Here is a 12,383-nt window from a genome sequence, read left to right on the forward strand (position 1 = left end):
ATGTAAATAATATGCTTTTTATTAGGAAACTGTACTATAAAGTCTTGGTAGTCATTAAATTAACAAACACATTTAAAAAAAATATTTATTTGGCTGTGCTGAATCTTAGTTGTGGCATGTGGGATCTAGTTCCCTGACCAGGGATCAGACCCAGGCCCACTGCACTGGGAGCGTGGAGTCTTAGCCACACGACCACCAGAGAAGTCCCCAACAAACACACTTAAATTATTGCCAGGTAGTAAGTTAAGAACTGGAAAATATAGTTTAATAAAGTTTAATAGGCAATAGCCTTTAATGATTTTCAGTTATTTGGATCAAATTTTCATTGTTCTTAAGGATAAAAAATTCATCTGTAAGCCACAATTAGTTATAGAGTTAATGGGTGAATGAATAGTCACTCTTCAGTTAATATGAAAAAGACCCCTATTTATTTATGAGTTAATATATTTCTGTAATTATAAGCATAAAATTTGAAATCTACAGCAAAGTATGTAGTAACTGAAATGTGACCCCTAAGTTTGCTCTCCTTCAGTGTCAACCTTTATTTAAAGAGTGTTCTGCAGAATGCTAGTATTCCTTCGTATGCTTCTTAGAAAATAACATTCCATGAATTAGCGTTTGGGAAATGTTGGATTCAACAAAGTGAAGCAAATTGTGTTTCTTTTGTTTCAGCGTCAATCTGCCAGAGGAATCTTAATATGAGCACTGAACTCATTTTTTTTGTGATATCTCATGGGACTAGAGATATTATGCATGATGTATTTTGGGAAATATAGTTCTGTTTAAAACATTTTCCATAAAGAAAACATTTAAATTAAATTTTAAAAATTGTGGCTTCCCTGGTGGCGCAGTGATTGAGAGTCCGCCTGCCGACACAGGGGACACGGGTTCGTGCCCCGGTCCGGGAAGATCCCACATGCCGCGGAGCGGCTGGACTCGTGAGCCATGGCCGTTGAGCCTGCGTGTCCGGAGCCTGTGCTCCGCAACGGGAGAGGCCACAACAGTGAGAGGCCCGCATACGGAAAAAAAAAAAAAAAAATTGAAAAAAGTATAGCTCACCTGGCCTCTGCTACTCTGAGAGGAAAATGGGGGCTGCAGGGCCAGATGCTCTTCTGGGGAGGGACAGGACCGCACTGCCACAAGCTTCTCATAAGTTTACTATTAGAGCACTATTTCTTTATTCTTTAAATGTGTAAAGGGGAAATCCGAATTGAAGCCAAAAAAAAAAAAGAAGAAGAAGATTGAAAGTGTGTTTTTTTAATAGAAATAAAATTGTAGTTTTTATTTAAGTATATTAAATGATGGGCTAGAAAAACAGCTAGCTGCAAATTAGGATAACTGTCCTTTTCTTATGAGGTTGGTTTGGAGGGTGTAGTGTGGAGATAGCTTTTTTCTATGTGAATTACTTGTTTCCTTTAAAGAAAAATAATCAACATAAGAAAATCCCTGAGAGTTTTCAGTACAGATGTCTCCAAAAGAGTTATTGCTGCCAAGATATTTTTTCCCTGTGTGTCACATAATCTTTGTATAATTTATAAATGATAACAAAGCAGTCAGGCCACATTCATAAAAGCCCAGTGACACATAATTTAGTTGAATCTGAGGATTAGAATTAATTGTTCTAAGTTCTTTCTTTGTTCTAAGTTCTAAATCTTAGTAAATGATTCATGCATGTCCTTACAGCTTATTATTTGCATGAAATCACAGTTTAGCTGGCATAATTTAACAGCAATTAAAAAGCTATTTAATTGTCATGCAGATTGGTATGAGAGCCCTTGAGGAAGAAGGGTGTCTGCCGTTTTTATTTAAGTATCTCTAGGCGGACAGTCATATACTTGCAGACACCCATAACATAATTGATAACATTCTTCCTGTTCTCGGAAATGTAAGTGAATAATAATTCATGTTTTTCCATTATAAATAAGAGAAAAGAACAACAATATGAATATGTCATTCTGTAGGAAGACATTATTATGATAATGATAATGAATCTTTGTCTCCTAGCCATGAGACTAGGTTGGAGGTAAAGAACTATGCCTATCCCTGTGCTCTAGTTTATAATCCCTTCCATATTTTCCTTTCTGAAGGTAGACGTTTCTTAACTCTCTGGAACATGAAATGACATAAAGCAAGGTATGAAGAAACCTTTTAGAAAAACTAACTGTCCCTTTTCTAGGTCTAGCTTTAGGTGGTATACATATAGGTGTCTGAGTCCTACCCATTAGGCTGCTGATATCAGGATCCAACAAAATGAAAAAGGAAAATGTAACACCTCTTAATATCTCAAAGCCAATACACAATCATATAGGTTTAGGAGTGATGTTATGCCACTCTAACAGTATATAACAGATCTTGCTACTGAGTCCTCTGTACTCATTTAGACCATTCCCCACACTGCAGCCAGAATGCTGTTTTTGAAACACATCACTTCTGTAGATAGAATCTGTTAGTTTCTTCCTGTTAAGCATAGAAACATATTCAGAGACTCATTCCAATGAGCCAGCAGTCTGGCATTATCCGACCCCTTCCTGTTCCTTAAAACTCACTTCTTGCTTCCTCCTTCTGCATTCTAGCCACAGTGATTTTCTAACAGTTCCATGACTATTTTAAAATATTTTTTGACTAAAGAGCCACACATCTTCTACCTCTAATATTCTTCCCACCCCTCTGAACATCTTCCACATCACCTATATTAGGCCTTCTCAGAATGTTTCTCAGGTTATTTCAGCTCCTTTCCTTTTGATTTCTGTAGCTGCACTTACTATAATTCGAATTTTATTCTTCTGTTTGTGTGTGTATATTTGTGTTTATCTAGCCATTCAGCTAAAATGTTAATGACAAGAAAGCAGAAATAACTTTTATCACATTCATGCTGTAAGCCCAAGATCTAGCAGAATATCTGGCACACATAGTAGTCACTAAAAAAATATATATTTAATGAATGAATGACCATATCTTGAAATCCAAAAGAAGCTTATACCAAAAATTGAATTTCCTTCTATGGAAAGAATGTCACAGAGAATTCTTTCCCTCTTTCTAAGCAAATTTTCTTGATAGCGGAAATTTAAAGAGCTGTTTAGATTTCTTAAAACTAAGCTTTTTAAAATACAGCAGGAATATTAATTAGTTATTTATGCAATAAATTATTTTTCAAAATACCTGTCATAAGCACAGTCTCTTACAGAAAGGATTCTGTGGTATTTCACAACATAGCACATAGCACAGTGCCAGGCACCTAGTAGACCTTCAGTTAATATTTGTTCAGTGAATGATATGAAACTGAGGTTTGAAAGACTCGGATAAGTGTAAAAGATTATTGACACAATGTTAAGAAAAGGCTGGAATAGTTAAAGGATATAAATTCTCTATGCAGTGTGATCCGTATGGAAAAATGATGAGAAAAAAGAGAGCAGATGCTCATCCACCATCCATGAGAAACATGGTTGTGCACTCCTGATGACAAATAAGAGGATTCTGTGGGTCTCTTTATAAGCTTCTAAGGACACACTTACCTATGTTTAGTAAAGTTAATCTAAATAAAAGTCTAGGTATCATTTCTTATGTATATCCCCTTTTATCCCTTCCATATAAAGCTTTTTTTCCCCACGAAATTGGCAGGACCTAGTAAAAGCCTTTATGCTGCCTCCAGTTTCCCTTCCTCTTCCCCTTCTTCCAAACTGTCTGTCCACCCTGAGCTTATGGCCATTTATTCTCAGCCTGTGAGAAAAAGATTCTTAGAGAGATTGTCCAGAAAAATGAATGGGAGTTTTAGTTATACATCAAGCATAGTTTGAGGACTGAAAGACTGAACACAGCATATTTTATATAGGCATGTTACTATTTTTTCAAAATTTTAAAATGATATAATTATTAAGATGTATTTAAAACCATCACATAATTTAAAATAATGTTTTGTTATATATTTTCAGTCAACAAATTTAAAAAGTATAATTACTGTATCTTTTGGAGATCTGTGGCTTTTGATATTAAATATTGAAATTCATATACCAAAAGTTAAGATATAGACCATCTTCACCCCTAAGACTCCACTCTTACTAGACTAACTCAGATATTTTTAACCATATTTCTTTATGGTTTCCGTCAGAAGAAAGAGCTCAAACTAATATAAAAGACCAGCAAGTGTTTATTGATGACGTTTTCAAGTTAGCATCATAATTCATTGTCCTATACATGTACATTTGTTTTTTAATTGCTTTCTCTAGGGCCACCTTCAGCTCCTAGGAATGTGGTTTTTAACATCAATGAAACGGCCCTTATTTTGGAATGGAGCCCACCAAGTGACACAGGAGGGAGAAAAGATCTCACATACAGTGTAATCTGTAAGAAATGTGGCTTAGACACCAGCCAGTGTGAGGACTGTGGTGGAGGACTCCGCTTCATCCCAAGACATACTGGCCTGATCAACAATTCCGTGATAGTACTTGACTTTGTGCCTCACATGAATTACACCTTTGAAATAGAAGCCATGAATGGAGTTTCTGAGTTGAGTTTTTCTCCCAAGCCATTCACAGCTATTACAGTGACCACGAATCAAGATGGTAAGTTCCACTGTTGTTCTCTCAAAACTTATCTATAATTCCCTTTTGATGCTTAATATCCCTGGTGGACCTATATTCACTAAGGTGCAGTTGTACCCTCTATACATTATAGGGGTGATTTTCTGGTTGTTTCTTATTGTTTCCCAAGGTGCAGAAAGATATTTTTGATATTACTTCTTAGTAGTATGGTCAATTAGATATAAAGCTTCTCTTTAATATCTATGCATTTATGTTTTTGATATAATCCTATACTAACATATCTTAATAAGCAAGTCCATATTACTTACCAACAAACATCAGACATAAATAAAATGTTGCTACATGAATTGAAATTCAGTTGCTGTACTTATGCAGCCATCTCTTTTCCATGTCAAATAAGCAAATAGTAAGAATTTATGCTAATTATAATTCATATCTATATTGTAAAAATAATGCAGCCAGCAAGCCTAACCATAATCCACTCCTAAAAGAAACAGCAAAAAATATCCAGAAATGTGTCTAAATGCTGTTGTTTAGGTGCAGTTTTGTGTAAAAAATAGTTAAACTGTCTTTTTTAAAAACTCCAATTGCTTTCAGCTAAATGGTCCCTTTTAACACTACAGGTTTTTACTGCAATGTAGTTAGGCATGAATAGGCCTATGCTTTTTTTAAGTATATATTCTCTTTAATTCCCCCCATAACGTAATTTATCACAAAGCATGATACAGGAAAAGCTTCAAAGATTTTTAAAACTCCCTTTGAGAAGCATTCATAAATTATGTTGATACAGAAGTGATTGTCTTATAGAAGAAAGTATTGTTTTATATGTTTTATACTATTCTTTTACACTATATTTGTTTGCTAGGTCTGCTATAACAAATGCCACAGACTAGGTGGTGTAAACAACAGAAATTTTATTTCTTATTGTTCTAGAGACCAGAAGTCCAAGATTAAGGTATCAGCAGAGTTGATTTCATTCTAAATCCTCTCTCCTTGGATTGTAGATATCCATTTTCTCCCTGTGTCTTCATATGTTCTTTCCTATGTGCATGTCTCTGTCATAATCTCTTCTTGTAAGGATACTATCATGACAGATTAAATCCCACCCATATGACCTCATTTTACCTTAATTTCATCTTTAACGGATCTATCTCCAAATTCAGTCACATGCTAAATTCAACATATGGATTTTAGGGGATGCAGTTCGGCCCATATCATGCATTATGGCAGCTATGGTGATATTTAAAGTAGAAATATATATAAGATGTTGGAATACTATTCATCAATAAAAAGGAACAAACTAGTGATACACACAACTTGGGTAAATTTTAAGGGCACTATGCTGAGTGAAAAAAAAACAATCTCAAAAGGATGCATACTGTATAATTCACTTACATAGCATTCTTGAAATAACATAATTGTAGAGATGGGGAATAGATTCTTGGTGGACAAGGGTTAGGGCTTAGGGAGAGAGGGATTGACTATGAAGGGGTAGCAGGAGGGAGCCTTGTAATAATAATATAGTTATGTATTTTGATTATGGTGGTAGTTACATGAAGTTAGATACGTAATAAATTGCAAAGAGCTACACGCACAACATGCGTGCATGCACACACACACGAGCTCTATGGATTTTCCCAATGTCAATTTCCTGGTTTTGATGTTGCACTATAGTTATGCAAGTAGTTAGCATTGGGGGAGGCTGGGTAAAGGGTGTATGGGACCTTACTATACATTTTTTTTGCAAATATCTGTGAATCTATAATTATTGCAAAATAAAAAGTGAAAAAACCACTGCTAAACCTATAAAGTATACAGGAAGGAAACTTAAATATTCTACTAAAAACATATTTGAACTGGATGTGACTATTTTATTCAAAATAATATATATAAGTTCACTTTGCTGATAATCTTCAGAAATGCATCTAATAAAGCAAAGCCAAATAATACTGTAGAATCACCATTTTTGTATTTACTGTATAATATTCCTCTTCATCTAGCAAACTGCTCCACATCATAGAATTTGCTCTATGATTGTTCAAAGTGTAATTCCTGTTTTCTCTTTTTTTTCTTCTTTCCCATAGTATGAACAAAATCTTGTCAGATGTGTCTTCAGCATAAAACCGATAGGGTCTTCTGTTTCTCTCTGCATTAGCAGATTATTTCTAAACCTTTTTTCTGCCACTTGATTAAAAAAAATATAGTCCAGTACAACTGTTCTAACTATAGGGTATAAATAATTAAGTTTGGGAATAAAAACAATATATCAGGGCCTCCCTGGTGGTGCAGTGGTTGAGAGTCCGCCTGCCGATGCAGGGGATACGGGTTCGTGCCCCGGTCTGGGAGGATCCCATATGCCGCGGAGTGGCTGGGCCCGTGAGCCATGGCCGCTGAGCCTGCGCATCCGGAGCCTGTGCTCCGCAACGGGAGAGGCCACAGCAGTGAGAGGCCCGCGTACCGCAAAAAAAAAAAAAAAATATATATATATATATATATATATATATATATATCACTTTAAGTAAAATATATATGTAAATATGTTTACATAATTTCATACATTATATACGTAGCAGTCTTTCAGGATTAGAAGAGAGTTCATTTAGGCTATTTTTCTAATTTAGCAGAAGGGCAGGATACGAACTGTTTCCCACTTTGAAAATGAGAGAATTCATTAAAAGTGTATTGTTATAAGGACAGAAATTATACAAAGCATGAAACAAGATACAATATCCATATATTGAGGCTATACATTCTGGTAGGGGACAGTATTATTAAATAATCCTCCCCAGTAAATTTATTTTTGAGAAGAATATTGAGACACAATTATTGTTCATTTAATTCAACTTTGTTTTAGTTATAAATTATAATGAAAAATCAAAATATATTTAAATTTTGTTTGAAAAGTACATCAAGGTCCTAAACTGAGCTAAAATATTGCCACATATATGCTTTATAAAATATTATGACTAGTCTTACACGTATGAGCCACTTATATCCATGTCATAATTTTAAGAGGCACCAAGAAGGTCTTCTCTTCTTGTGTCTGAAATTCTTTAAAAATGCAGATATTCCAGTCAAGGGTAACATTATGAAATAATTCAATCTGTGCATGTATCCATTACTCTCTTCATATCAGAAGGGGTCAGATCCTAGTATTGGGTAAAAGGAGCTTATAGAAACTGGAGTGTCCCAGAACCAGACTTGAGCTGTCATCATTGTGTGCCAGCCTTAATAAGATAACAGTGTTACTGTTGCAGACAGAGGGAGGGATTTGCCATCATTCCACTTGGGTATCTTTGGAAATTCTCTTTGAAGTGACTCAAGAGGCACTGTCCAAAGTTACAGGGTAACACACTACAATTTTGTTGGACTGAGGGGACCACAGTAAATTATTTGTCTCATTATCCGTAGGTTACATATCATTGTTTTCACACTAAAATAGAAAAGTGTTATGAGCTATTAATAAGCCTTTAATTTATTCAACATATGTACAGTGGTGAGAGAGCTTTTGTGAATTTTACACCCTGGTGGGGAGGCAGATAACAAATAATTTGACAAATACATAATTAGTACTGTGATAAGTCCCACCAAGGAGAAGCTCAGGGTGCTCTGAGAGCATGTATTATTCAGGTCTAGAGGATAAGGGCTGGTTTTCCTGAGGAAGCAGTATTAAGTTAAGTTCTGTTCTGAGAGATGAGTAGAATATGAGTAGGCCACGTGAAGCCAGGTGAAGGGAAAGAATGCTGAGTAGAAGGAACCAAGCAAAGGTTGAGCAATTGAGGAATTAGGCCCTGATGAATAATGGACCCAAGAACATCTAACAAGTTGATATATTGCAGAGGTACAACAGGATTTGGGGAAGGAACTGAAGATTTAACTAAAATTTGGAGAAATGAGTTGGTGTCTGCAAAATAGCCAAGACAAGTTAGGGGAACAACCACTTAGCAGAAGATGCTGATATATCATCAGGGCCAGAGGTAGGGAAAAAGAAAATCAGCAGAATAATAATATTGTACATGAGGCAACCTTGTACAAATAGGAAATAAAATACTAGAGACCGAAAAATATAGACAATTGCATTAATTATGTTTTTACTATTCTGTGCACAGTGTGGAACGTGAGGATAAAGAGGAAGTTTGCTTCAAATTACCTTTTCTTTCATGTAGTTGATTATATGTATATGTTTTTTCTCATACTTAAGAAATATTAAGGAAACCCCATTAAACAACCTTGACTTAATTGTTTGCTGTCTGCTTACAATTACAGAAATGTAAAAAAAAAAAAAAAAAAAGAAATTTCCAAATCACTTAGAACCACTTAGCTGTAGTTAGGAAAAACATTCCTTGATTATCCTGATTCTAGTTGGATAAATAAGGTTATAGATTTAAGACTATGACTCTCATAATTAGAAATCTTTGCAATAAACCTTAATTAACTGACTTCTGCAGTCACTAAAAGCTTTTTTGCAACCTTCTATTTTGATAGTTTATTTAAATGGTCTTTAAAGGTGGTTCATTTAGAGAACAGAACAAGAAAGCAACACCTAGAAAACATTTGATTTTAATCCTCAGTGCATGATAGAAAAACTAAGATGTGTAGTTGAGTAAAAGGAATTATTCAGGTCATAGACAGGAAAGGAAAATGTTAATCATGGATAGTCAGCCTGAAACAAATTGTGTTTGTAGATATCCTGATGTGTGCAAAAACCTTTAGGGACCATGTTCAAAGTGAAAGACATGCTAAGTTACAAACCAATTCTGCTGATATTTACTAAAGGATCTTTAAAGCAATTATTGTCAGAAGCAGTTTGTCCAGTCCTTCAGCTTCCGAAAATATATATTCAACACTCCTGTCTCTGCCAATGGGTGACTATTCTGTATAGGTCTTGCTTTAGGCTTACATTTTGATTGCAGATTTCATATATTTGCTCAGGTAGCAATAATTAATTGAACTGACATTGAAAATAGATTTAAATCAACAAAAGTCTCCATATATTTATAAACTTGAGATGTCTATTTGATTTACAGTTCACTGCAGTCTGAATATACAGTCTATTTCAAATAGCAACCTTTTGCATGTTGCTACAGTAGGTAACTAGGGACATTATAAACATTCACTCATCTTTATATCTGTATTTTAATTTATTTTATGTCTGGATATTCCTCATAATCCTCACTGTGTTTTGAAAATTCTTGACAGTGGATATTCTTTTTTCTAAAACCTGTGCAAGTCTATTCAAAGTATAAAAGTTTTAAATGCTTACTAAAAATATACTGAATATAAGCCAGTGGCATGATAAGTTAAAAAAGAAAAAAAAGCAATAACCATAATTGAAGCTAAGGGTGATGCTATACTATTTGTATTTTTCGTATTTCTTAAACATAAGACAATTATATATTCAAAAGCCACAGACACTTTATATTGAAGGATAAAATTTTCCTATCTCCTAGGAAAAGTGTTTTTCTTCTGAAAAGTGCACTGAATATTTTATGTAGGGAAGATAATTGAAATGTCAGTCTAGTTAATCACAACTAAATAACTTTATGGTCCAGCCAAATATTAAATTATGATAGAGTCTGGATGATTGTAAACTTTGTGTTTAGTCCTGGGAAACATCAAGTTACTCCCGAGTTTAGTGTCTTTTTGTGGCATGCAACTTTTGAGTAAACGAATGGTATAGAAAAGGCTCTTGACCTTAGCAGTGAGTTTCCTGAAGTTGGTAAATGGCTCAGCTCTTAGTCAAGAAGTGTAGAAATTCAACTGTTCCCAGTCACTTGTGTACAATAACACACGTGGTTCTCTCTCGCTGGATCATAGTCATATTTTTAATAGTTGCTTTCCTGACCAATGTGAAAGTTTCTTGAGAACAAGGATGTTGTGTTATTTGACTGAACATATCCTCAACCTACATTGACTATAACCTAATAAATCTCTGTTAACTGCATTAACAGATATTGGAGATGGTCTCAGTTCATCTTTCATTCATTAATTTATTATTTCATTCATTCAAAAATATTTATTGAATATTTACTATCTGACAGAAACTGTTCAATGTGCTAGAGATATAGCAATAAAGGAGAAGGACAAACCGTTAATAGTGTCCCTTCGTTCAGGACATTATATTTTAGTGTCAGGAAGTGATATGTCCCATGAAGAAAAACTAAACACAGTAAGAGGTTTGGAAGTGATGGGGAAGGGGCATTTTGCATAGGAAAACCAAAAACACCTCTTTTGATATAACACTTGAGCGGATCATGAATTGAAGAGAAAACCCTGTGAATATATAAAAGAGTATTCCAGGCAGTGAGAATTAAAAGGGCAAAGCCTTAAATTTAACCAGGAATTTGTCTAGAAAGTAACTGGAAAGTATTATTGCACATGTATTCTTTAGCATGTACTAAATTTCATGCTCACTAAGTCCTGTGGTGCTGTTCTTATAGAATTTTTAATAAAAGGTTTTAATCAACATTAAACCATCCTTTAATAGCAATCATGGGTTTGTTTTTTTTTTGGTGATTGTACATTGCTAGAAAAATATGTTTAATCCGAAACTTGATTTTAAGCAGTTGGCTTTTAGAGTCGTCAGCTGTTTCTCTGAGAAATTCTCATTTGTGCATTTTTCAGGAAAGGTGACAAAGTGTTTTCTTTAGCATAAAGTAATTAGATCTTATTGCTATTTTGATGCCTCCAAAACCACATTAACAATTTTAATGGCATTTCTCCATATAAATTGAAAAATTAGTAATAGAGATTGTTTAGTAAAAAAATTTAAATCCTATAAAAATAAATCTGGTTAGCAGTGAAGATAAATACATATGATCACATTTTGCATAATCTATGACTGTCATGATGTAAGGTTCTACTTTATGGTTGAGAACTGTCTAGCACATTGTTTGCTCATTTTCAATGCAATTCTTTGTTTTGAAAATGGGCGCCAATTTAATTTCATTAACTAAACTCTGCCTGCATAACTTGACTGATTTGGATAACTGGATTATTGGATTTAAATGTGGTTGCTCTTAAAAACTAGGTTTTCATTTTGGGGGGATGTTTTCTAAAAGTCCCTTTTACTTCAAAGTAAATATTAATAAAGATTTTTTTGAATAATGTGAGAATAAAACTAAAAGATTTTCAAGGTTGATAGATTATTCTAATTATTGTTTAAAATATGAAATGTCTTAATACTTAATAAATAGTTTGTAAAGATTGAAAACTAATTGCTGACCTTTTAATCAGACTGAAATTCCATATAGCATCTTTAGATTAAGTAGCTTTTTTTTTCCTTCATGTATTCCTCAGCACTTTTCTATTTGGTTTGGATTCTAAAACAGTCAGTTCCAGCTACATAATTTGTGGTGCCCAGTGAAAAATGAAACTGCAGGACCCTTTGTTCAGAAAACAGAAAAAAAAAAAAAAAGGGCCGTTAAAGGTACTAACATATAAAGCTTTTTCCTTCTGCAATTTCTGTCTCTCAACTTGTCATGGTGCTTTTTAAATTGCCATTTAATGTCCTTCTAAGTAAAGAAAAAGTAAATTTCAAATTATTAGCTTAAACTTTACCATTCCTCTTTAATTGCTCAATGCTATCTTTAAATGTAAATATAAGAGCATTTAACTCATTTGTGAAATCATCGAAATCACAGTTCTTTTCCTAGAGTCCTGCACCACTCCCTATCCCCAGTACCCAAGGGTATCTCAAGCAGACCAGAGCAGGCAAATGTAATACAGACTCAAAAAGTTTGGAAAGAGGAAGAGAGGGTGTCCCCAGGCACTGATCCAGTCGAGAGGCCCTCCCTCTGCACAGGAATACTTGTAGGGAGACTGAGGACACCTCCAGGTTCCCAG

The 12,383-nt window shown here is 34.4% G+C and overlaps 1 protein-coding gene across 2 annotated transcripts in view; it reads left to right on the plus strand.

Annotated features, from left to right (window-relative positions):
* Positions 1-12,383, plus strand: part of EPHA6 (EPH receptor A6) — an 856,224-nt gene that overhangs the window by 357,204 nt on the left and 486,637 nt on the right. For both annotated transcript variants that reach the window (XM_060098637.1, XM_060098638.1), the window contains exon 5: positions 4,224-4,559. In XM_060098637.1, coding sequence (XP_059954620.1) covers positions 4,224-4,559 — 336 coding nt within the window. The remainder of the gene's footprint in view (positions 1-4,223; positions 4,560-12,383) is intronic.

Source organism: Mesoplodon densirostris, chromosome 5, assembly GCF_025265405.1.
Source record: "Mesoplodon densirostris isolate mMesDen1 chromosome 5, mMesDen1 primary haplotype, whole genome shotgun sequence".
NCBI classification, from domain to species: domain Eukaryota; kingdom Metazoa; phylum Chordata; class Mammalia; order Artiodactyla; family Ziphiidae; genus Mesoplodon; species Mesoplodon densirostris.